This window comes from Staurois parvus, unplaced genomic scaffold, assembly GCF_062004578.1.
Source record: "Staurois parvus isolate SC_StPar_1 unplaced genomic scaffold, SC_StPar_1.0 ptg001192l, whole genome shotgun sequence".
Taxonomy (NCBI): Eukaryota; Metazoa; Chordata; class Amphibia; order Anura; family Ranidae; genus Staurois; species Staurois parvus.
The window spans coordinates 2705366-2733307 of NW_028318988.1; the positions used below are offsets into that span (position 1 = coordinate 2705366).

General features: G+C 44.9%; 1 protein-coding gene and 1 pseudogene across 1 annotated transcript; both read right to left on the reverse strand.

Annotated features, from left to right (window-relative positions):
- Positions 1–558: 558 nt before the first annotated feature.
- LOC149438413 (programmed cell death protein 5 pseudogene) lies at positions 559–10586 on the reverse strand (annotated as a pseudogene).
- Positions 10587–24062: 13476 nt separating this feature from the next.
- On the reverse strand, positions 24063–25074 carry LOC149438414 (olfactory receptor 5AP2-like). The gene has a single exon (XM_089659932.1). It carries the CDS (start codon positions 25072–25074, stop codon positions 24133–24135), a length of 942 nt encoding a protein of 313 aa, XP_089516058.1. The 3' UTR covers positions 24063–24132.
- Positions 25075–27942: the final 2868 nt, after the last annotated feature.

Consider the following 27942-nt stretch of genomic DNA (forward strand, 5'->3'; position numbering starts at 1 on the left):
GGGATACTTAATCCCCAGTATTTGTCTAAATAGTATAGGGGTACATAAGTGGCAGGAGACATTTAATATAGGTAAGTGATGATTTGGCATCCAAATCCCAAAGACGGAAAACCTTTTGGTATTATAAGCCAGGTCTGATTAGACCGTGTGTCACCAGGGCTGCACAAGCTCCACTGAAACAGTCACATTCAGAGGTCTCATAAAAAAGAATTGCTTTCATGGTGTGAACAGGAATTGAAAGGAGTTAAATTCTTAGAAGACAGAGTTCTAATAATTTACTGTTAAAAAGAGAAGGAGGGGCATTTTGCCAGAAAAACCTCATTCAATGTAACAGAATGTAAACTTTGCAGCACAACCAATCCTTATTGCATCTCGCCACATGCGATCATATACAAAAATTAGAGTGCCACTTTAAAGGGAGATCTGTTCAAAAGAAAAAAAAAACAAATACACATGATATTGCCTTTTTTGGGTAATTGTAGAAGATTACTCAGTGCCTTTCGTGTACAATGCAAGTGTTGTAAAAAGAAGTGCTCACAGCCAATCCCTTTGTAGCACCTCAGTAGTCATCCTCTTCATCAGAGTCCATCACTTTCTTCCTGTTAAACTTTACCGTTGTCTTCTTCTCAGTCTGTTGACTCACTTTTTCCAAAATCTCTATTAGACCCTCTTCACATAACTTCCCACCAAGCTGACCAATCTTGCCATCTGTATAAGGTCATTTTCTATGGTTTTGGCTTTCTCAGGCTTCACCAAGGCATGATTGTTCAACCATGCCTGAGCAGCCTGGCTGAGGACCTGGGATAAAATGCTATTCTGCATGTCATCTTCTCTTTGTCTAGCTTCTTGCTGAGCTTGCTCTCCTCCAGCTTCCCCATACCTCCCCTGTTGCTCCGCCAGCCGCTGTTGTCTTATTGCTTCCAGCTCCGGGTCTGACACCCCCACCCAGACCTCTGGACTGTCTGAATTCTGATCCTGATTTTGATAGGCTACTGATCAACTTCTGTACAACCAGTCTGTCAGATTTTCCTGGCTATAGCCGGCACCACTGATCAATGTATTCTGATTGGGGAAGTCTTCCCACTGTTAGAATACAGAGCCTCAGCAGGAAGGATCCCCCATCTATATTAAGAGCAGGGGTGGACTGACAACTCATGGGGCCCCCGGGCAATAGGAGATCATGGGGCCCCTGTGTCCTTGCCCAAACTCAAAAAAGCCTATGAAAAAGGTACCAGGGGCATCTCATAGGGCCCCCTACTGTGCCCTAGTTTCCAAATGGTCAGTCCGCCCCTGATTAAGAGTGCGGTTGAATGAAAAAAAAAATGCTCATCTATGGGGCCTGGCCTTTCGTCATTCTGGACTGGACCAGAACTTAGCCTTGAGCACCCTGAAAGGACAAGTTTCGGCTTTTTCTACTGTCTTTAAAAAACTGCTAGCTGCGCTTCTCCCTTGTCAAGACTGTTAGACAAGATGTTTCTTGGATTAGGTCACCTATGCAGGATGCTGTGCTTCCTTGGGACCTAAGCTTTGTTCTGTCTGCAGAAACCACCCTTTATTTGACTCATCTCACAAATTGGTCATCCTGGTAGCTATCATATTGGTGGAATGTGTTTCAGAGCTGGCATCCCTCTCTTAAAGCAGCCATTATTCATCTTTCGTAATGACATGGCAATTCTACGCCCAAGGACACCATTCCTTCCCAAGGTGGTTTCAGACTTCCACCTCAATGAAGATATACTTCCATCTTTGTACCCTACTCCAAAGCACTCCAGAGAAATTGCTCTTCATTGCCTGGATGTAGTCAGAGCGATCAGACTCTACCTATTTGTTCTGCCAGTAGGACCTCACAAGAGACACCCTGCCTCAAAGTCAACCATTGCTCACTGGATCAGACAGCTGATTGATAGATCTTACACAGAACAGTGGATATTTCCTGGGCATTCTGGCACTGGAACATCCAAACAGAACATCAGTATCAACGTGTAATTGTTGTTAAGATCTACTTTATTACATTCGTACAGAGGTTACATAGTCCCACACAGACGTTTTGATGCGTTTCAGCCTGAGTCGGCTTTAGTTATAACAATCATTTTAAAAAGGCACAGCCAAATAAATAAACACATGACACCTAAACCGAGAGAAGAACCGGAGGCAACAAGAAAAAAAAACCCTTATTTATTTATTTCAGGTACTTATATAGCGCCGTCAATTTACGCAGCACTTTACATATATATTGTACATTCACATCAGTCCCTATCCCTCAAGGGGTGTACAATCTAAGGTCCCTAACTCACATTCATACATACACATACTAGGGACAATTTAGACAGGATCCAATTCACCTACCAGCATGTCTTTGGAGTGTGGGAGGAAACCAGAGTACCCGGAGGAAACCCACGCAGGCACAGGGAGAACATGCAAACTCCAGGCAGGAGGTGCTGTGTCTGGGATTCAAACCAATGACCCTATTACTGCCAGGCAGAAGTGCTAACCATTTAGCCACTGTGCTGCTCACTTCACAGCAGACCTCACCCCAGACCAGGAAGAAATGAAAAACATACAGACAATAAAACCTTAACTATAAATGAAAGAAAATAAGAACAAAACAGATTATATATGAAAAGAAAAAGCACCTAATAAAAAGCAAAAACTAAATATTCTACATCTATACAAAAGGAGAGGGGAAATGAGACCAGAGAGGGAGGATCAACAAGGGAAGAACCAGAGAGGGAGGTCAGGGAATGAGCAGTCCCAAGTCTCACCCAGGGGCGGACTGACAACTCATGGGGCCCCCGGGCAATAGGGGATCATGGGGCCAGGGGCGGACTGACAACTCATGGGGCCCCCAGGCAATAGGGGATCATGGAGCCCCCGTGTCCTTGACCAAACTCAAAAAAGCCTATGAAAAAGGTACCAGGGGCATCTCATGGGGCCCCCTACTGACCCCAGGCCCTCAGGCAGTGCCCGAGTTTCCAAATGGTCAGTCCGCCCCTGGTCTCACCTGAGGTTTAACCCTGGTCCTCAATTTAAAAATCCACCAACCCTCGCCCGAGCTCACCCACTGATTACCACAAAATTTAAAAGAGGAGAGATCTCCCCCCATAGTGTTGCTTAAAATGACTCAATGAATTGGACATAAACTTTGCATTGGGATTATAGGAGTCACAGAAATGTTCATCGCCTCTAGTCCTGAAGGATCGGGTGGTACATCCTACATACTGTAAATGGCATGAGTTACAAACAATCAAATACACCACATAGCTTGTACCACAATGTATGTATTGTTTAATCCTAAATTGTTCCCTGTGACCTGAGAGCTCAACATTTTTGTACACAAATTAAGATGACAGTAACTACAGGTGCTCAGGCAACAGGGGAAAACCCTGAAGAGGACAGCCATGTCGGTTTATCAGCAAATGTAAAATAACTGGGAGAAAGGAGGGTACCCAATGTGGGTGCATGGCTACTTGACAATCTGCAGCTTCTCTGCAATATTGTAACCAAATCTTTATCAAAATATAAGATAACTAAATATCTCTTAATGAACTCTACATCCTGATCATATTCTCTAGAATACTGTATGCTCTCTGAAGGAAGGGCATACCCGTGCCGTTCTTTCAAAACTGTGTGTCGTGGCCTGGGACTCCCATGCGTATGTTAACACTAGAAATTCTGAAGGATCCTCTGCACACTGGTATATAAACCCTTTCAAGCAAACAATTCAATAAATAGGGATATTTAGTTCACACATATTGCAATACATGCTTAAGCTGGCCAACTGCGTCAAAGTAATCCCTCTATGGCCAGTCCTACTCTGCTCTGCCTACGCAAATGCTACTGTGGACACAATGCTAGCATAGGGGAATGAACAATGGAGGAGAGCTACAAGGTTCAGGTCTGGCTACTGACCCAACAATACAACAAACAAGAGATCCCTGTGCTCAAATCCCAACAGCTAGTGCATGCATTTATCCATCAGGTGCTAAAGTGGTGCAACCACATATTCTCAAGGACCCTCTGCACACTGGTATTTACCCTTTCAAGCAGACTATGCAATACATATAAATGTATAAATGTATTGCAATATGTGTGAACCAAATATCCCTATTTATTGCATAGTCTGCTTGAAAGGGTAAATACCAGTGTGCAGAGGGACCTTGAGAATATGTGGTTGCACCCCTTTAGCACCTGATGGATAAATGCATGCACTAGCTGTATGGATTTGAGCACAGGGATCTCTTGTTTGTTGTATTGTTGGGTCAGTAGCCAGACCTGAACCTTGTAGCTCTCCCCATTGTGTCTTTTCCCCTATGCTAGCATTGTGTCCACAGTAGCACTTGTGTAGGCAGAGCAGAGTAGGACTGGCCATAGAGGGATGACTTTGACGCAGTTGGCCAGTTTAAGCATGTATTGCAATATGTGTGATCTAAATATCCCTATTTATTGCATAGTCTGCTTGAAAGGGTATATACCAGTGTGCAGAGGATCCTTCAGAATTTCTAGTGTTAATATGTGGTTACACCCCTTTAGCACCTGATGGATAAATGCATGCACTAGCTGTTTGGATTTGAGCACAGGTATCTCTTGTTTGTCCCATGCGTATGTGACGTGGCATGTCAGATGGCTGGAGCTTGCGAATCCAAAAGGAAGACTGGGTGAACATGGAAGCCTCTGCAGCGGTGCTAGCACCCCGCTGGAGGGCTTCGTTTTAAGGTAAGTTTTACATAGTTACATAGTTAGTCTGGCTGAAAAAAGACAAAAGTCCATCCAGTTCAGCCATAAAAAAAAAAAGTTATAATCCTATACCCACAATTGATCCAGAGGAAGGCAAATAACCCAGCAAAGCATGGATCAATTTGCTTATGCAGGGGAAAAAATTCCTTCTTGATCCCCAGAGAAGAAATTGGATATTCAATGGATCAACTTTACCTATAAATGTTAGTATCCAGTTATATTCTGTGTATCCAAGAAAGAATCCAGGCCTTTTTTAAAGCAATCCACTGAGCTGGCCAGAACCAACTCTTGAGGACGTCTATTTAACATTTTCACAGCTCTCACTGTGAAGAATCCTTTCTGTAACTGGAGATTAAATTTATTTTCCTCCAGATGTAAAGAGTGCCCCCTTGTCCTCTGTGATGACCTCAGGGTGAATAACTCTACACCGAGTTCATAGCCCCCTTAATGTCCTCTTCTCAAGAGAATAAATTCAGTTCCTCTAATCTTTCCTCATAGCTGAGCTCCTCCATGCCTCTTATCAGTTTGGTTGCCCTTCTCTGTACTTTCTCCAGTTCCCCAATGTTCTTTTTGTGAATTGGTGCCCAAAACTGAACTGCATATTCCAGATGAGGTGTTACTAATGATTTGTACCGGGGTAATATGATATCTCTCTCTCTGGAGTCTATACCTCTTTTAATACAAAAGAGGATTTTGCTCGCTTTAGAACCCGCAGCTTGTCATTGCATGCCATTATTAAGCTTGTGATCTACCAGAACTCTCAGATCCTTCTCCACCATTGATTCCCCCAGTTGTACCCCCCCCAGTATGTATTATGCATGCATATTCTTAGCCCCCAAGTGCAGAACCTTACATTTATCAACATGAAATCTCATTTGCCACATAGTTACTCAATTACACAGAGCATTGAGGTCGGCTTGTAAGTTGGAGACATCCTGTAAGGACGTTATTCCACTGCACAGCTTAGTGTCATCTGCAAAGGTTGAATGGTATTTTTAATTTCAGACCCTTTATTAAAAAGTAAGTGTCCCAACACTACACCTTGGGGTACACCACTAACAACCCTAGACCATCTAGACCATTCAGTGTATGAATCATTAACCACTACTCTCTGAATATGATGTTTTAGCCAGTTTTCTATCCATTCACATACAGATTTTCCCAAGCCTGTAGACTTTACCTTACATATTAGCTGTGTGTGGGGAACTGTGTCAAATGCTTTTGCAAAATCCAAGTATACCACGTCCACCACCACCCCTCTGTCCAAGGTTTTGCTCACCTCCTCATAAAGGGCCTACATGCTTGGACCTGACCTTTTTACTATTACTATATTTGATTAATTTGTGGGGGTTTATCGTGCTATCTTCATGACAGACACCACCACCTTTCCTTTTTACCCTGTCTCTTCAAAAGAGAACATAGCCAGGAAATATTAATGGCCCAGTCATGTGAAGAATGAAGCCAAGATTCAGCAATACCAATTAAATCATAGTTCTGTTCATGCACCAAAGCTTCCAACTCACCTATTTTTGCTTGTCTGACTCCTGGCATTGGTGAATAAACACTTTAAATCATTGACACCTTATGTACGCGTATTTTTCATATATTTTTATTTTCATACAAGTGGTACCAATTCCAATGGTTGTTTGTAACATGGGAATCTTCTTATCTGCCATAGCTTTCCCTCCATCTTTCCCCATTCCACCCACCAATAAGGACTGACCCCTGTCTGATCTGCCTACCCCATTATAATCTAATTCTCCCTCCCCCCTCAATCCTAGTTTAAATACTCCTCCAGCCTCCCCATAAACCCCTACCCCAGCACAGCAGACCCCCTTCCATTTAGGTGCAAACCATCTCTAGCATATAGGTTGCACCCCAATGAAAAGTTAGCCCAGTGCTCTAGAAACCCAAATCCTTCATGCATTTAGTTCTCTAATCTCCCCCTGTCTTTCCTGAGTTGCACCTGGCACTGGTAATATTTCAGAGAATATCACCTTGGAGGTCCTTCCCTTCATCTTGCAGCCTAGTTCTTTAAATTGATTCTTAAGGAGCCTCCACCTTCCATGCATTCTGTCATTGGTTCCAAGATGGACCAAGACAGCTGGGACATGCCCAGCCCCTCCCAGTAATTTGTCAACCTGGTCCACCACATGCCAAACCCTGGCACCAGGGAGACGGCAAACCATTCAGTTGAGGTGATCCTGGCGACAATTTATATTATCAGTCCTTCTGATTATGGAATCCCACACTTCCACCACCTGTCTAGGCCTTCCTGCACTACCCTCACCACCCCTCCCAGATGGTCTGCCCTCCCGGCTGTTAGGGATAGCAGTGACATCCAGGGCTGCCTCCCCTGAGCTTGCCACCCCCACATCTTCACCCAACTTGGCAAATCTGGTTGGGTGCACAAACCCAGGGCAGCCTTCCTTTTCTGTGAGCCCCTACCACGCCCTCTCGTTACAGTAACCCGTCTTCCTACCTGATAATCCTGATTAGCCCCTCCACATCTATCCCATTAGCTACCTCCTCTGGGAGCAGAACACTCCTTTCAAGGTTGCCAGTTCTGCCCAGTGTTGCAACTTGCTTCTCCTGATCTCTAATGCGAGCTTCCAGAAGGACAATCCACTCACATCGGTATCCATCCTGGAGTTGTTGCTCCATTGTTGCATACATACAGCACACTGTGCACTGCACAAAACCTTCAACCCTGCTAGCACTCATGTCCCAGTTACAATATTACTAATAGGAAATATCAGTTGTCACTTACAAGTTAGTAGACTCCTGTTGTAATCTCCCTGTTTCAACTTCGGTTTTTTAACTCCACTTAATTAAATGTCCACTTGGTCAAAGGTCCAGCAAGCAAAATACAGGCAAGCTCAGAGTGAGCTCTACAGAAAGTTACATGGTACCTGGGGCACCTGTGACCAGTTAACTCCTACCCTTAATGAGCAAACTGAAGGAAACAAGGAAAGGATGAAAAAAATGCTATTTAAAAAGTGATTTTAAAAAGTAAAAGCTTCTAGCAAGACCCAAAGAAGAAATTAAAACAACTACAAGCACCAACAATCACCAGCAGTCAAAAGTAAAACTGTTTTTCACTCGCCACTCAAATTTCCCACTCTTTTTAATTATCAGCCAGCAAAATGTGCCAAAATGTGTGATGCATACTAGCACTTTATGACATTACCTTGCAGGGGACTTTTTTTTTTTTTTTTTTTACCTGCGGTTTACTAGCACTTTAAAATGGTAGTCTGATGGCTAAAGGTATATTGATGTAATTTGGCCTGCAGAAGGCACTGCAGTGAACTCTAATGATTGAATTATGCTGAAAATGTGTTCATTGATAGGCTGAGGGAACTAGCCACAGCATGTGTTAAAGCAAAAAAGGGGAAGTCCTGTAACCAAGAATTATTTATTTATTTCAGGTACTTGTATAGCGCCATCAATTTACGCAGCGCTTTTACATATATATTGTACATTCACATCAGTCCCTAACCCTCAAGGGGTTTACAATCTAAGGTCCCTAACTCACATTCATACATATACATACTAGGGACAATTTAGGCAGGAGCCAATTAACCTACCAGCATGTCTTTGGAGTGTGGGAGGAAGCCAGAGTACCCAGAGGAAACCCAGGGAGAACATGCAAACTCCAGGCAGGTGGTGCCGTGGTTGGGATTCGAAACAATAACCCTAGCACTGCCAGGCGGAAGTGCTAACCACTTAGCCACTGTGCTGCCCAATAACCAATGACAACTAGGTAATGAAGGTACAGAAATTACTTGGAATTTGATTATCTCATGGTGACATCTAGTTTGACATCTAGAGTCACCCACAAAAAATGTGAAGTCCAGCATAAAGTCTTTAATGTAGCTTGGCAATCGTAAAGCCAGTGGCTGGAAATGAAGATTTACCCACTCTCCATAAAGACTCTTTAAAGAAAGTTTAAATGAGCTGCACCACTATTTTTTGATTTTGACGTGGGATCACGTTTTTTCATAGTTACATAGTTAGTCTGGCTGAAAAAAGACAAAAGTCCATCCAGTTCAACCACAGAAAAAAAAAAGTTATAATCCTACATTTTTGGTGCTTGCAGCAGTTTATAGTGGATTGTTTTTTGTTTTCACTCTTATTGGGTGGCAGCACATTAGAGTTCTCTTTTTATTCATTGACTCCCTGTGCTTGGAACCCGACTCGAGTACGCAGAACAATGTGTTAGTGGTAACTGACCATTTCACTTGATATTCTTGGCCATAAAAGACCAGCAAGCCTCAACAGTAGCCAAAGTCCTAGTGGAAAAATGATTTGTTCATTATGGATTGCCCCAATGTATTTATTCAGATCAAGGAAGAAATTTTAGTCCTCATGCACACTGGACATTTTTACATTTTTTTGAGGTTTTTTTCTACAGCCAGTAAACTCCCCATCATGTTATCCTATGTGTCCATTCACACATAGACTGGAATCAACATTTTTTGGCAGGGACGTTTTTTGGCTGGAAAAAAACCCCAGGACTAGTGGGTTTCTAAGGGAGTTTTTTAGCTGTAAAAATGCTCTAACACTGAAAAACAATCAATATGATCAAAGATATTGTGTGCCGATGCTAACCAATAAGAAGCGTTCTGATCTGTCCCATAAGTTCTACAAAAAGAAGAGGGAGAAGAGCAGGGGTTTCAAATCCCCAGAACACTGTACCAGTTGTGTGGGCAGCGGGGGCGGACTGACAACTCATGGGGCCCCGCAATAGGGGATCATGAGGTCCCTCTGTCCTCACCCACACCCAAAAAAGCCTATGAAAAAGCCAATGAAAGGTACCAGGGGCATCTCATGGGGCCCCCTACTGACACTGGGCCCTCGGGCAGTGCCCGAGTGCGTGATTGGTCAGTCCGCCCCTGGTGGGCAGTAATAGCTCATCCCACATGGAGGTAAGTACAGCAGGGACCATGGGGTATGAAGGGTGTTCAGTGTTAATTCACCTTTTCATTTTTTTTCTGAAACAATAAACTAACACTTTAAAGTACAGGGGTTGGACAAAAAAAACGGAAACACTACATGATTTGTGAGTGTGAAAATGAAGACATGTTTCACGTTGAAAGTGGAAGTGATATAAATTTTGTTTAGCTTCTACTGTGTGATGAGACACCTAGCTAACAGGTGGGTAGCTTCACTTTCATTATTCACAGTGTGCGCTGCTAGTAATATGGAGTCATGTCAGAGTTTACTGAGCTGCAAAGAGGGCTAATTGTTGGCTCTGCTTAGATGGTGCCTCTACAACTAAAGTTGCCAATTTAGCTGCCGTGTCTCGAGGTAACTAGAGTGCACAAGCCTGGCCATTTATGTACATTGACGGGCCAGAAATGGTTAAAGCTCAAATGAATCTTCTGTTTAAATCTGCTAAAGACTGACCTTTTTTTTGGTCTTGGCACAAAACAGTATGTCTGATGAAAAACCAAAACTTAGGAACACTAATGCCTTGGTAATGTATGGTGGTGGCATCATATTGTGGAGAAGATTTTCATTTTCAGGAATGGAAAACTGATTAAGAACGAGATAAAAATGGAGAAAAACCTAAGATTTGAGACCGGGGCAAAAGTTCCTCAATACACCTAAACCAACATCCAGGCCTATACTGGAATGATAAAAACCCAAGAACATGAAAGCTTTAGAATGGTCCAGTCAAAGCTTAGTGCTCAATCCAATTGACATTCTATGGTGAGACATAAAAATTGCTTTTCACCAATGAGACCTGTTCATCCTGACTGAGCTAGAGCAATTGTACCAAGAACAAAGAGTTAGGATTGAGGTATAAAAGGCTAGGAGAAACCTACCTCACAAAACTGTGCAGCCATGATTGCATCCAGAAGTGGTTCAACCAAGTTGACTCAGTATTCACATAGGCATCCATTATGGAGAAGAATTTTAAATAGCATTTGAATAAGGATTGTTCTGGCACTGAAAGCCTTAAAGGAAACCTCCAGGAAATATGAAAACTAATTTGAAGTGGGTCCCTATCCATGCTGAAAGGGTTAAATGATGGTTTTGTCTATACCTCTACCCATAGACAAAACCATCATGTAGCCGTTACAGTTTGGAGAGGGACCTCCTCATTCATTTTCATTGGTGCCCCAATACACATAGCATGCCTGCAGCACGTGTGTAGAGAAAAAAAAAGAGTACAGTGTGGGCCAGGGGCGGACTGACCATTTGAGCACTCGGGCACTGTCCCTGGGCCCGGGTCAGTAGGGGGCCCCATGAAATGCCCCTGGTACCTTTTTCATAGGCTTTTTTGAGTGTGGGCAAGGACACAGGGGCCCCATGATCCCTTATTGCCCGGGGGCCCCATGAGTTGTCAGTCCGCACCTGTTGTGGGCCACACTGGGGTGTATTAGCTGCCCAATATAAATGAATGGGCTCCCTTATGGCAATGAACATTAGTGCCGGACTCAACACCCCACACAGGTGTAATCAAGACCTTAACTTTCTCACTTTTTCCCTACATATTGCAAAACTACATGAAACTGAGTAAGTAATGAACATAAAAAAGAAACCGGGAACCAGGAAGGGAAGATAATACCGCCCCCTGCTAGCCTCCAATGTATGAACAGACTTTATTGGCACACCATGAGACAACAATTATCATTCAATCAATTTATTATGAAATGACTTAACTGCCTCCCACCCACCGTATAGGAAATGATGGATGGACGGGAGCTCTCTTGTTTTAGGAGGATATTATATCCTCCCACTTTAGCTGCGCATGCCCTCCCCCCCCCCCCCCCGGGCGCTCAGCGTGGCGATTGCTGGTGGTCATCAGTGCCCTGATTATTAGTGCAGCCCCATCAGTGCTGCCTTTCAGTGCCCATCATAGTCGTCTATCAGTGCCCATCAATGCCACATATCAGTGCCCATCAGAGCTGCCTTTCAGCGCCCATTAGTGATGCCTGTCAATATCCATCAGTGCCTCCTCATCAGTGCAGTTTATCAGTACCCATCAGTGCCACCTATCATTACCCATCAGTGTTGCCTATTAGTGCAACATATCAGTGCCATTCAGTGACACCTATCAGTGCCAGTCAGTGCCGCCTATCAATGCCTATCAGTGCCACCTACAAGTGCCAATCAGAGCCACCTTTCAGTACACATCAGTGCCACCTATTTGTATCATTCAGTGCCACCTATCAGTGCCATTCAGCGCAGCCTATCAACACCCATAAGTGCCCATCATTGCCACCTAACAGTGCCACATATTAGTGCCCATCAGTGCTGTCTTTCAGTGCCCACCAATGATGGCTGTCAGTGCCTATCAGTGCCAACTATCAGTTTCAGTCAGTGCCGCCTATCAGTACCCATCAGTGTTGCCTATTAGTGCAACATATCAGTGCCATTCAGTGTCAACTATCAGTGCCAGTCAGTGCCACATATCAGTGTCCATCATTGCTGCCTAACAGTGCCACCTATCAGTGCCACATATTAGTGCTGTGTTTCAGTGCCCACCAATGATGGCTGTGAGTGCCTATCAGTGCCATCTATCAGTTTCAGTCAGTGCCACCTATCAGTACCCATCAGTGCTGCCTATTAGTGCAACATATCAGTGCCATTCAGTGCCACCTATCAGTGCCCATCAATGCCTATCAGTGCCACCTATAAATGCCCATCTTTGCTGCCTAACAGTGTCACCTATCAGTACCACAAATTAGTGCCCATCAGTGTCACATATCAGTGCCCATCAGTGCTGCCTTTCAGTGCCCACCAATGATGGCTGTCAGTGTCTATCAGTGCCATCTATGTATCATTGCTGTCTATCAGTGCCGCTTATCAGTAGTCATCATTCAGTCTTTTTTAGTTTGTTTAGAAAAAAATAAAAACAAACCCCAATGGTGATGAAATGCCACCAAAAGAAAGCTCTATGTCTCTGTCTATCTGTCTAAAAAAAATAATAACAATTTCATATGAGTACAGTGTTGCATGACCGCTCAATTGTCATTCAAAGTGCGACAGCGCTGACAGCTGAAAATTGGCCTGGGCAGGAAGGGGGTGAAAGTGCTGTGTAGGCGAGGGGTTAAAATGTAAAGGGCACAATGATTCGCAGTAAGATTACTTTGCCAATCAGTTAATACAGAATGGGAGCATATCCTCAACAAACTCCAAATACGTAGCAATAATATATGATTTACACATCTGTGTATACCTTACTTGTCTGATTTTGTTTCTATATTTAGTTTGATCTGCATACCTTTTATGTCCTGATAAAGGGATCTTACTGCAAAACACATTGATATCTGGATTTGGAGAGGCCTACCTTTATAACATACAGTATATCTATCTATCTATCTATCTATCTATCTATCTATCTATCTATCTATCTATCTATCTATCTATATTCTATCTATCTATATTCTATCTATCTATATTCTATCTATCTATCTATCTATCTCTCTATATTCTATCTATCTATCTATCTATCTCTCTATATTCTATCTATCTATCTATCTATCTATCTATCTATCTATCTTCTATCTATCTATCTCTCTATATTCTATCTATCTATCTATCTATCAATTATCTATCTCTATCTATCTATCTATCTATCTATCTATCTATCTGCTACCTCCACTCTTAACCAGACAAACGCATTGACTCCTGCTGTTCTTCTCTGGGTAACTGCATTTATCTGCTACCTCCACTCTTAACCAGACAAACGCATTGACTCCTGTTAAATTCTCAACAAATGTTGTAATTATATCTGTGTATCTGTTGACTTGTCCTCACCTCTAGGCGCACTCAGGTTTATGACTGTGGCCTGGTTCCTAAGAAACATCCCCCCTTATTCATGTGAGCCTTATCAGCTTCTAATTGGGGCAGAGTTGAATGCTCATTTGAGCATCTCCCTATAAATTTAGTTCAGCTCATGGGGGAGATCTCTGATGGGGGGCACAGTCTCTGATGGGGGTGCTGCTTATGATGGAGTGCGGCTTTGAATGAGTGCAGAGCAGTTAAACACAGCAGTTGAACTTAAGCAGCAGAAAGACACAACAACAGCAAGAAACTCTACTGCATGCTGGACAGACTGCAAGGAAACACCCTGGGAAATATCTTTTACATACCTGAGTCCCACTCCGTGTACCTTTTATATAATACACCCCTCTTCTCCTCTTCATATTACTATCCTCTGTTCCCTAATCTCATTTCTTTACCCCTCTGCTCCACCCCAAAAATTGTACATCTACCCCTCATTGCTATCATCTCCCTACTATTGCTTTCATCACCTCCCCAAAATGCCTCTTCCACTCCTCCTTCTCATTTTCCTCTCCTCTGTTCCCAAAATCCATTCACTATATCCCTCTGCTCCTCCCAAACATTTGTATATTGTGCCCTCACTGCTTCCCTCACCCCTCTATGGCACCTACCACCTCCTCCTATTACTCCGCTCTCCCACTGACCCAAACACCTCCACTAGTAGTTTCTCACGCTCCTGCACATCCCGCTCCCATGCCACCTTTCTCACCCTTCTCCTCCTCATAACCGCGGGGGACATCTCCCCGAATCCTGGCCCTCCACCACCTCCCTCACCCGCACAAAACCCTCCCGCCTCCACGTCCTGCCGCAACCCCCGCAACTTAGTATCTGTCCCCCTGCTCCCTAAAATCTCCCCCCCGTTTTCATGTGCACTCCTGAACGCCCGATCGGTGTGCAACAAGCTTACCGCCATCCACGACCTCTTTGTTTCCCGCTCCCTCAACCTCCTGGCGATTACGGAAACCTGGATCCAGCCCACTGACTCTACCTCCCCTGCTGCACTCTCCTACGGCGGTCTCACCTGGACCCACTCACCCAGGCCCAACGGTCGTAAAGGTGGTGGGGTTGGCCTGCTCCTGTCACCGCTGAGCACCTTCCGAGTCCTCCCAAACCCCCCCTCCCTATCCTTCTCCTCCTTCGAGGCCCACTGCGTCCGACTATTCTCCCCAACCCCCCTAAAGATTGCTGTGATATACCGGCCTCCTGGATCCATACCCCGCTTCCTGGAAGACTTCTCCTCCTGGCTACCCTTCTTCCTCTCCTCTGAGCTACCCACTATCATCCTTGGGGATTTCAACATCCCTGTCAACCTCGACAACCCGGACACAGCCCGTCTCCTCCACTTAACCTCCTCCTTTGCACTTGCACAGTGCATACAATCCACCACCCACTCCGACGGTAATATCCTTGATCTTGTCTTCTCCAACCGCTGCGCTCCCCACAACCTCACTAACACCCCCTTCCCTCTCTCTGACCACAACCTGATTACCTTCTCTATCTCCTCATCCTCCAATGCCTACCCCTCCAAATGTCACACTACTACCAGCCGTAACCTCCGCAACCTTAACCCTGCCTCCCTCCACTCCGCAGTTGATCAACTCCATGACCGCATCCTCCCCCTGTCCTGCCCCGACTTGGCTATGACCGCCTACAACAATGCGCTGTCAACAGCCCTTGACTCACTAGCGCCTTTAACCACACGCAACATCAGACCCTGACCACTCCAGCCCTGGCAGACTGATCACACCAAAACCCTCAAACGACACAGTCGTGCCCTGGAGCCACTATGGCGCAAAACCAAATCCCAACAAGCCTTCACCCGATACAAATCTGCCTTCCACACCTACACCTCCTCCCTCCATACTGCCAAACAAGCCTACTTCCTGACCCTCATCAAGGCCCTCTCCTCCAATCCTCGCCGACTCTTCTCCACCTTCAACTCTCTACTCTCGCCACCCCCACCTCCACCCAGCACCTCACTCACTGCCCTTGAGATTGCCAATCACTTCAAAAACAAGATTGACACAATTCGCAAGGACATTGCCGCAACTCACACGCCTTCTCAACCCGTCCCCTCTCACACAGCTACCCCCTCATCCCCCCTCCCCCTCGACATAACCCACAGGGACTTCGTCGCTGCTCAAACTCCCTCCAACCCCCTTCCCCCTCACTCAGCTACCCCCTCTACACCCCTCTCCCACGGCCCCACCACTGCTCTTACCTCCTCTCCCACCCCACCCTACATTCCTCATACTGAAGCTCCCCCAACACTCCGCACCTTTGACCTTACTACCATCGAAGAAGTCTCCCAGATCCTCTCTGATGCCCGCCTCACCACCTGCCCCCTTGACCCTATCCCCTCACAACTCCTACAACCTCCCTCCCCCTCCATCCTACGCTCCCTCACCCACATCTTCAATCTCTCCCTCTCCTCCGGCACTTTCCCTTCCCCTCTGAAACATGCACACATCACCCCCATACTTAAAAAGCCCTCCCTGGACCCCAATGACCCGAACAACCTCAGACCCATCTCCCTGCTCCCATTTACATCTAAACTCCTCGAGCGCCTAGTCTACACCCGCCTATGCTCTCACCTCAACGACAACAACCTCCTCGATCCCCTACAGTCCGGCTTCCGTCCCCTACACTCCACCGAAACTGCCTTACTCAAACTCTCCAACGACCTGCTAACCGCCAAAGCTAATGGCCACTATTCAGTGCTCCTACTCCTTGACCTCTCTGCGGCCTTCGACACAGTCGACCACCCCCTCCTCCTCAAAAAACTACACTCCCTCGGCCTCAGAGATTCTGCTCTCTCCTGGCTCTCATCCTACCTGTCGCAACGCTCTTTCAGCGTTACCTATAATGCCACCACCTCCCTCTCACTCCCCCTCTCTGTTGGGGTCCCTCAAGGCTCTGTCCTCGGGCCCCTTCTCTTCTCCATCTACACCTCCTCCCTTGGCCAACTCATACACTCTCATGGCTTCAACTACCACCTCTATGCCGACGACACACAAATCTATCTCTCAACCCCCCACCTCACCCCCTCGGTCTCCACCCGAATCACACACCTGTTGAGCGACATATCAGACTGGATGTCGCTCCACTTCCTTAAACTGAACCTCTCCAAAACCGAGTTTCTTGTCTTCCCTCCAGCCCGGACACCACCCCCCATTGACTTCTCCATCATGTCCAACAACGCCACCATCAAACCCGCCCCGCAGGCCAGAGTACTTGGTGTCATTTTGGACTCCAACCTATCCTTCCAGCCCCAAGTCCACTCTTTAACAAACTCGTGCAGACTCCACCTCCGCAACATCGCCAAAATCCGCACGTTCCTAACTCCAGAAACCACTAAACAGCTCATCCACTCCCTCATCATATCACGACTCGACTACTGCAACTCCCTCCTCACTGGCCTGCCTCGCCGCTGGCTATCCCCGCTTCAGTCCATCCTGAATACGGCTGCCAGACTCATTCACCTTTCCAACCGCTCCGTTTCCGCCACCCCCCTCTGCCAATCCCTCCACTGGCTTCCGATTGCGCAACGGATCAAATTCAAAATCCTAACGCTGACGTACAAAGCTGTCCACCATACTGCCCCGAACTACATCTCTGACCTAATATCCAAGTACCGCCCAACACGCACACTCCGCTCCTCACAAGACCTCCTTCTCTCTAGTTCCCTGGTCTCCTCCTCCCATGCCCACCTCCAGGACTTCTCCAGGGTGTCACCCATCCTCTGGAACTCCCTGCCCCAACCCATCAGATTATCACCTACTCTCCTCTCCTTTAGGCGCACCCTGAAAACCCATCTCTTCAGGGAAGCCTACCCCGCCCCCTGCTAACTTGCCGACCTCCTCCACTCTTCCTACCACTCCATCCCCCACAGCTATCTCCTCCTGTGCCACCATCCCCTCCCTCCTAGATTGTAAGCTTGAAAGAGCAGGGCCCTCGATCCCCTCATGTTTTGCATTGTATTGGTATTGTTCTGTCACATGTTCTGTCCCCCTTTATAATGTACAGCGCTGAGCGAACTATTGGCGCTTTATAAATACTGTATAATAATAATAATAATAATAATCTATCTATATTCTATCTATCTATCTATCTATCTATTATCTGTCTGTCTGTCTGTCTATCTGTCTATTTATAATCTATCTATCTATCTATCTATCTATCTATCTATCTATCTATCTATCTATCGGCCGCACATTTGCGTTCTATTAAAAAAGGACATATGTGCCAAGAGCACGTGCCCTGCGCGCTCCCAGCACACATGTCCGGTACTCACGGAAAGGTCCCGATCTCCTCTTTCGATCGGGACCTTTCCGGATCATGTGACCGCGTCACGGCGGTCACATGACCCTAAACCCTGCCCTGCCTCCTGGCTTCTGGAACCCTTAAAGGGCCGGGAGGCATCAATGTGAAGGGGTTAAATCATTTAGGGTTTGGATCCCTGGATACTGTTTTATCAATATGTGTTTATATTTTAACCACTTCAATACCTTTTACCCTCTTCGTGCCCAGGCCAATTTTCAGCTTTCAGCGTTGTCTCATTTTCAATGACAATTGCGCAGTCATGCAACACTGTACCCATAAAAAATTGTCATAATTTCTTTTCACACAAACAGACCTATCTTTTGGTGGTGTTTAATCACCACTGAGATTTTTTTTTTTTTTGCTAAATACACACACAAAAAAACTTTTGGAAAAAAAACAACTTTTTGTTTGTTTCTGTTATAAAATTTTGCAAATAAATAACCTTTCTTTATAAATTTAGGTCAAAATGTATTTTGCTACATTTCTTTGGTGAAAACAACCCAAATGAGTGTATATTATTTGGTCTGTTGGAAAGTTAGAGAGTCCACATACTACAGTATATACATCTGACCAGGGGCGGACTGACCATTTAGAAACTAGGGCACTGCCCGAGGGCCCGGGGTCAGTAGGGGGCCCCATGAGATGCCCCTGGTACCTTTTTCATAGGCTTTTTTGAGTTTGGGCAAGGACACAGGGGCCCCATGATCCCCTATTGCCCGGGGGCCCCCTGAGTTGTCAGTCCGCCCCTGCAGGGGCCCCATGATCCCCTATTGCCCGGGGGCCCCATGAGTTGTCAGTCCGCCCCTGCATCTGACAATCGATCAATCCTGATGTACTGATGGGCAATCTCACTTCTTGAGGCCCCAAAACACCAGGATAGTACAAATACCCCCCAAATTACCCATTTTTTGAAAATAGACAGTTCAAGGTATTTAATAAGAGGCATGGTGAGGTTTTGAAGTTGTAATTTTTTGTCACAATTTTTTGGAAAATAAAGAAATGAAAAAAAAACGCACGGGGGCGCATGCACGGACGGCTCCGGTGATGGACGCTCACTGACAGAGCTCCGCATCCAACCTGGCCCATACACCAGCTAAAGCCACATCAGGGAGAGAACATAAACACCGAGGGGAAGCTCTCCCCCCTCGGAATCACTTGGCACAATGCTGAGGCACCAAAAATCTCCATGTCAGCCACGGAAGCTGACAGAATTCTTCTCGGCCCACGATCTCTGCAGCCAAGATGGCGCCGACGGCCCTCAGAACGGCTCCCCCACTAACACCAGGGACACACTGCAATACCACCCTGATCCAAGGCTACAGATGCCGCTGTATGATGGGGACCGGGTGAGTGTTCCCCTCCCCCTGTCCCCTACCACCATGAACCCAGCAAAATCTAGGCCTAGAATAGAAGGGCCTACTCATACAGAGTCCCACATGTCTGCCATCCCTCAGGAATCCCACTCACAGATACAGTCAGCCATTGAAGCATTTCCTGCCTCTGACCAGCCAGTATCTGAGCTAACTATGAAAAATATGTTATTATCTTTAAGAAAAACGACATTTCTGTGGTCATAGCTCCTATATCTAATACTGTACAAGAACACGCAAAATCATATTGGAAAACAAATGGGCGGCTTACATACTGCTCACAACACTATGGTAGACGCACATACTGAGCATGACTCAGAACTGCAACAATTAAAATTCTGAGGCATTCCGGAATCAGTCGCACCTGAGGCCTTGACTCCCTTTCTCCAACAAATGATAAAACTTCTCATACCGTCACTTAAGGATGTAGAAGTAGCACATAGAATTCCAAAACCCACATTTCTCCCCGCCGCAGTCCCCAGAGACGCTTTAGCTAGAATACATTTCTACCATGTAAAAAAAAAATAATGGCAGCTACTAGAGCTCAGACATCCCTTCCGCAACCCTTTGCGGGAATCAAACTATATGCTGACCTATCTAAAGAAATGCTTAACAACAGTAAGTAATTAATCTTGATCACTAAAGCACTCCGCAACCATGGCATAGGCAATCAATAGGGCTTCCCCACTAAACTTACCATCAAACGACAGGGCAAGTTCTTTACTATAAGAAGCTTGAAAGCAGGCATTGACCTTCTGAAACAATGGAATATATTACCAGTAGTAGAACCCCAACGCACTCCACAACACCCTCAACACATGGATAGGGATTGGAACTGACCAGTGATCCAGATCCATTACTCTACCTCTCCATACCTTTCCTTGCTCTACACTAATGACCGGAATGGCTCGGCCCCAAGGGCGAACTGACAACTCATGGGGCCCCCGGGCAATAGGGGATCATGGGGCCTCTGTGTCCTCGCCCACACTTAAACCACACCCAAAAAAGCCTATGAAAGGTACCGGGGCATCTCATGGGGCCCCCTACTGACCCCGGGCCCTCGGGCAGTGCCCGAGTTCCCAAATGGTCAGTCCACCCCTGCTCGGCCCTGTTCTCACGTTTGAGTGTCAACTTTGTATCACCATGACTACGTGCTATTGTCATGGTTAATTGTTCACCCCCAGTTAACAATAGAAAATTTAGCTACACATTTATCTTTTTTTTTTTTTTTTTCACAAAATTTTTTTTATACCCCCTTCAATATACAAACACCTATGGCACCAACCACTTTCCTGCCTCCCTATCCCCTTTTTTCTTCCTCATTACAACAGAAATTATACATCCTACTTGCAAGCCGCTCAACCTACGATCACAAAACTCTCATAAATATGCCATTACCTTGCTCGAACTATTCGTAACCCTCAACAGTGATTACTCTCATACACAGAAACAGAGTACCATTAGATCTAATACCTCACTTTTAGCAATTCCTAAGCTCCTATCAACACTCCTATGGCTCTTAAAATAATATCCTTCAATGGAAGCGGCCTCAACTTCCCTTTCAAGAGATCAAGTCTCACCAAAGAAGCACGCTAACTTCAAGCGGACATAATCCTCATCCAGGAAACGCACTTTGCCAACTCAAAAATTCCTAACTTCAATATCAAGCAATTCCCAACACTTTATATGGCGACCAATTCCCCCCCCAAAAATGGCGTTCTGACAGCAATAAAAAACACTGTGAACTTCCAATTCACTTCAGAATATGTTGACCCCCAAGGCCGATTTCACATTCCAACACGCCTATCTACAATCTACTATCACTACCAACCCTAAACCTGGCAAAGATCCCCAACGAGTTCAAAACTACAGACCCATTTCTTTTATCAACACAGACGAAAAACAAACCTGTTTGCGAAACTAATTGCCCACAGACTACTACCTCTCCTTTCAAACCTGATCCATCCTGACAAAGTTGGATTTATACCAGGACGACAAGCCCCGGACGCTACTAGAAGAATAATCTCTCTAATCCATTCTGTTGAAAATCTAAAAACGCCTTCTCTGCTTCCCTCTTTGGATGCAGAGAAGGCATTTGACCATATACATTGGGGATTTATGAGGGAAGTTCTACAAAAAGTTGGTATTACAGGTTGGCTACTAAATGCCATAATGTCCCTCTACTGTCATCCATCAGCCAGGGTCCTCAACGAACGAATACTATCCCAACTTTTCAACATTTCCAACGGAACCAGACAAGGTTTACCTTTGACCCCTATAGTTTTCGCCTTGCTTATCGCACCATTAGCAAGCAAATTAAGAGAAGAGTCCCTTTTCACTGGCATATCATGCCAAGGCTCAGAGCACAAGATCAGCCTATTTGCTGACGATATAATTTTAATGATCTCCCAACCTTCCCAATCCCTACCCTACATCAGATCTATACTTAACCAATACTCCGAAGTCTCATACTACAAGCTTAACGCACCTCTGAAAACCCAATTACGCCTTTCAAAGCAACTCCCATTTGTATGGTCCAACCACTCCATTCCCTATCTAGGAATTCATTTGACTCCCTCCACTGCACGGATATTTGACGTCAATTACAAACCGCTTCTACAATCCCTTACAAAAGAAATTCACTCACTCTGAACATTTGGCCTCTCTAAACTAGGCCGAATTGCGACTCTAAAAATTATTACTTTACCCAAACTTTTATATATTTTCTGCACCCTCCCTATCCCAGCCCCCAAAACCTTCTTTGAAAACATTCAAAAACAATTTTCCCAATTTTTATGGGAATGGAAGCATCCTAGATGTATCACCAACCTACTAATCCACCCATTACAGTATGGAGGAGCTGGACTCCCACATTTATACTCATTCTACCTAGCTACACTACGCAATCAAATATACTACTGGTGGCACCCATCTAAAGAAAAAATTTGGTCCCTTATGGAAACAACTATGTTCTTTCTCCTCCACCTACAAAGTCTCCTTACTAGGTCCTCGATAGAACACACTCGTACTTCCACCAAACACCCATGCATCTTAGCTTCCCTAACAGCATGGTCTACTCTCCTCTCTTACCAATTCACAGAAGTCGGTGGAATACCAATATCCATTAACGCCCTACATGCACACATACCCTAGCTTAACCTTAACACATGGACTAAGTGTAACATTACCAAGATTCTATTCCTACACTCCCCAGAAGGAATATTATCTTTCCAAGATATCCAACTCAAACCCTCCCTTCCCATTACAGAACACTTTAACTATATGAAGATCATACATTGTATTCACTCTGAAAAAATCCCTCCTACCTCTAATATCCCAACCCCTATACTTAGATACCTACTCCAGACCAAATACCCAGGAAAGGGGACCTCCCTGTTCTACGCTTTGCTCACCAGAATAAAACTTCTGATGAGAACATCTTCTATCTATAATTGGGAAGTAATTCTCTCCAGAACCTTCCCTGACTAAACATGGAGTAAAACTTTTACCCTTACATACAAATCCTCCCGTTTTGCCTCACACTGGGAATCCTACCTCAAGATCCTCCACCAATGGTATTTAACTCCAATCCAACTATCAAAAATATACCCTGCCCAATCCCCACAATGTTGGTGTCAATGTGGAGATTTAGGCTCCCTGCCATATTTACTATGGTCCTGCAAATCAATCCAATCTTTCTGGAATATCTTTTTCAAATTAATCTCAGCATTAACAAGCTCTAATGTCCGCCCAGACCCTGCTCCAGCCTTATTCCACGTGCCCTTAGACACCATCCGTCCTCGGTTCCATTGCTTAGTAATCCACATTCTACTATCAGCTAAAAATAACATTACCAGACTATGGAAATCGCTCACATCTCCATCAATTACTATAATAATTAATGCTATAAATTACCAGTGCGATATGGAACGGAGATTCGCTATCGCTAACCTATCATATCCAAAATTTTCCTCCCTTTGGTCTCAATGGTCGCTCAATCCCAACTGTAAAATTAAAATATGATGACATACCCTCAATTGAGTACTTCAACCTTTGCGAAATGGCTTACCACAGTTCCTTAAATCTACTGTTTTGACTGCTGTTTCTGTTGATTTCCCTTTGTCTTTCTTTTCTTACCCGTCCCTTCCACCATACCCTCCCCCCTCCTTCTATCCCCCCAAGGTTCTTAGTTGTTTTGTACCATAGTAACATTGTACTACTCTGGGAAAGTGATCAAGATTTTTTTTTTTACACATTATGACTGCTTATACCAATGTATTTAATTGATATTAGCAACCATTTTACAGAATGAAACGGATTCATTCAGTCTTTTGTTGTGATTAGCTGTGATTGGCCAAAGCTCTTCACATGGTACAGATGGGCTGAGATTGGCCCTGTCTGTACCATGTGACCGCTGTGACCAATCACAGCTAACAACACAATTTGTATACAATGGATGGCATGAAAAGAATCCATCCATTGTATACAGTTGTCAAGTGATCTGCTGTGATTGGTCACAGCGATCACATGACACTGGCAGCAGGCTGGTGTAGTGATTTGTCATTGGGTGTGTCCCATGTACACAGCCGGTGAGAGATCATGCCACTGCATGGCCCCGCAGCTGTGTGCAAAGTACTTTCCACCAGGCCGTCAATCTGCTATGGCGGGGCGGAAAGGTGTTAAGCAATTTTGTAATAAACTGACTGAATTTTTATTGTTGTGGTGTGCCAATAAAGTCAGTCCATACATTGGAGACTAGCAAGGGGAGGTATTATCTTCCCTTCCTGGTTCCATTTTCTTTTTTCTGATACACTGGGATGTGGAAGACTGTATTACTTTAATATAAGTATTGAGCATAGTTACAAAGATGGTAAATTTCCTACAAATGAATTATGAACCAAATATGTTATTTTGACTTTCCCAAGATGTTGTGCAGATTCTGTGCAATTTTTACTCTGAGAGCCGTGGTCCTTATGCCGTAAATCAGAGGATTAACAGTAGTAGATGTATTCAGACCACTCATAGAGATGATGACATGGGCAACCGTTGAGAGAGAAATGCTGCCTAATCTATACCTAAAGGCAATAAACAGAGTTCCAGCCATAAAAATGGAAAAGGCAATTACATGAGTCACCAACGTTTGGGCAGCTTTCTGAGAGGCTTCCCCAGGAAGTTTAAGACAGATGACAATCGTCCTTATGTAACAATAAATGACCACAAGCACAGAGCCAATCACAACGAACAAGGTCGATATTGTTCCATAGATATTATTAACTGTGATATCACCACAAGAAAGTCGTTGGAGAGACATGGTCTCACAGTAGACATTGTTGATATTTACTGCGCAAAAGGTCAGCCTTACCGTTAACAATACAACTGTACATGTTACCACAAGAACAAAACCCCATATGGAAAGTAGAAACTTTTGACTTGTCAAGTTTGTCATCAGCATGGGGTACCTCAAAGGGTGACCGACCGCCAGATATCGGTCATATGCTATAATAGTGAAAGTAAGAACTTCAGCAGCTGAGTAAGCCTGGATGCAAAAGCCTTGAAATAGACATCCAGAGAGGGAAATTGTTGAATTTTTACACAATAAGTCAATCAACAGCTTGGGGAGGTAAGCTGAACTCCCGACCATCACGTTGAAGACCAACCCACATATAAAGATGTACATCGGTTCATGCAAACTTTTCTCTGTCCAGGTTACATAGATAATAAATAAACACACAAAGAAAGACGTTGAATATACTGCAAAAGCAAGTAGAGCGTATAAGTATCTAAATGGTTCCATCTCAATAAGCCCCAAAAGGACAAAATTGGTGTAGGTTGTTGATATGTTCTCCATGGATAGAATTGGGGATAGACTTTCTTTCTTGCAGTACACAGTAGACAAATCATAACATTGTATTTCAATCAGGATACCATGAAGGAAAAAGGAAGAAATATTCTACTCTGTGGATGCTTTAAATGTGGTTGTAGCTACAGGACTTTCCTCCTCACTTCTATGTATATCAGAAGACTGAAACATTCCAAACCAGACAAGCTTTTATATTGTAGGTGAAGCTTTTCTTTGAATTAAGGTCGCACTTTTGCAGCAACTGCAAAAAAGCCTTCCAGTGGGACCATTAGCTGCCACAGCTGGTATCCTAATTAGTGTCAGAAATATATTTAGCCATGGCTACGTAAAACCGAACTTCAAGAAGTAAGAAAAAAATGAACTTTTTTTTGTCAAACAGATATAATAATATACTTTTTGTGGTATATTTAACAGAACAAAAGATATTTTTTTTGTTAGAATTTACATACACTTTAACCCCTTGCCTACAGGGCACTTTTACCCCCTCCCTGCCCAGGCCAATTTTTAGCTTTCAGTGCTGTCACACTTTGAATGACAATTGCGCGGTCATGCAACACTATACCCAAACAGAATTTGTAGCATTTTTAACTGATATGAAACCGATGCAAAACCGATGCAAAACTGATGTAAACTTCTTCCAGCTCGTGTGAAAGGGGCCTAACCCTGACCCTAATGCTGACACTGGCACTATCACTAAAGCTGGCCAAACACCTGTAGAATCTTGTTTGAAAAAATAATTTTTAGAATATTAACCACTTGCCTACTGGGCACATTTACCCCCTTCCTGCCCAGGTCAATTTTCAGATTTCAGTGCTGTCACACTTTGAATGACAATTGCACGGTCATGCAACACTGCACCCAAACAAAATTTTTATCATTTTTTTTGAGACTGATAGAGCTTTCTTTTGGTGGTATTTAGATTCAACTGGTTTTTATTAACATAACAAAGTTCACAGTTATACCGGTATGTAAGGCACCAGTCATTATACATTTTATACAGTCTTGATACAATAAGAAGACCAATTGGCAGTAGAGGTGGGAGCACTTTAGTCATGTATACTGGGAACCATAGGGAAAGTGGAGGGAGGGCTGGGGGAAGGGGGGAAGGGGGGAAGGGAGAGAGGAAACGCAGGGTAGAAATTAACAGTAGAACAAAAGCAGTCAACATAAGTTTACTAGATGAAATCATTAAACGTGTACATTACATCTAGGGTTGCATAACCATGATGAAGCCCAGGAGTTACGAAATTTGTAATATGAGAAATGATTTAGTGAGAATCTTTTTTTCATTTCACATTGGGTATTTAAATCCTGGAGTACCCTATAGAGAGATGGTGTTACCATTGATTTCCAAAGTCTTATTATGTTATTCTTTGCTGCATAAAGAATGTGACTGATGACTTTACGTGTTTTCGGGGGGAACTTGTCCAAACCAATGTGGAACAAGGCTAGTGCTGGAACTGGTTTTACTATATTGCCTATTTATCAAGGTCCTACCTTTCCTCAGGGCTTGTACTGCTCTGTGTGCTGGCATCCATCTTAGGTCTGCAAAGCATTGTGGGATCCTTTATGCTTTCAGCCCGATGCGGCTACTCCCAGGAGGTGGCGGCTTATCACATTTAAGTCTGCTGTTTGCAGCTGTTCATTGCATTCGTGTCCTGTCTGTTGCACAGCAGCAAGCTCCTGTTCAGTTAACTCCTTGCTCTCCTGGATACCGACTCGGCTTTGGCTAAGACTCCTCCTGGCTTCTGACCACGGCTCTGGCGACCATTCTTCCTGGCTTTGGACCCCGGCTCTGGCAACCATTCTTCCTGGCTTCTGACCCCGGCTCTGGCGACCATTCTTCCTGGCTTCTGACCCCGGCTTTGGCTACGATTCCCGCTGGTTCTCGACTTGATTATCCTAGAAGACGACCTCGGCAGGAGAACTTCTGTCCTACCAAGTCATCCGCTGTTGCTGTCAGACTTGCATAGACTCTTGCCTTGTTTCTGTGTAAATAAACCTACCTTTAATTGCACCTCCTTGCGTGTCTGGCTCCTTGCTCCCTGACACTACGTGAATGCCATGAATCCTGACGGTGCACGTATGCCCTCGCTTCCTATGTTGGTTGCCAGACTTGATCAGCAGGATCTCTTGTTGGATCAGTTCGCTCAGGCATTGCAGATGCTGCTTGCACACACAGCGCACCTTGCTCCTGGTGCAATTAGGCCGGTTGTCACTCCTGTGGTCGCTTCCGCTGCTGCTTCGGTTGTTGCGCCTACCTCTGCATCTGCTGCTGCACCTGAGGTGCCCAGAGGTATGACTGGTTCAGCCCCCCTTCCACAGTGCTTTGGGGGTAAGCCGAGTCAGTGTCGGGGTTTCCTTAAACAAGTGGGCATATATTTTGAGTTGATACCCCACGCTTTTCCTACTGAGAGGTCAAAGGTGGGCTTCCTTATCTCGCTGCTCTCGGACAAGGCCTTGGCCTGGGCAAATCCCTTATGGGAGAATGATAACCCTGTGATTCACGAGTTTGCAGGTTTTGTTGCCTCCTTCCGTAGGGTATTCGATGTGCCTGCTCGCTCCGACTCGGCTGCCAAGCTGCTCATGTCCATGCATCAGGGTTCACGGACCGTTGCCGAGTACGCCATAGAATTTCTTACCCTGGCGGCAAAGGTGGGTTGGAACAATGAGGCTCTGGTGGCTGCTTTCTCTCATGGTCTCTCAGATGCGTTGAAGGATGAGATTGCAGCCAAAGAACTGCCTGTAGAGCTCAAAGCACTCATTTCCTTCCTAATCCTGATTGACACCAGGCTCAGGGAGAGGCCTTCACTTAAGGAGCATCTGCAGAGGCCTCCTAACTGACTGGCGCCTACG

Excerpts from the sequence above, each read along its gene's own strand:
- LOC149438414 (XM_089659932.1), bottom strand. The coding sequence starts at position 25,074 with ATGGAGAACATATCAACAACCTACACCAATTTTGTCCTTTTGGGGCTT.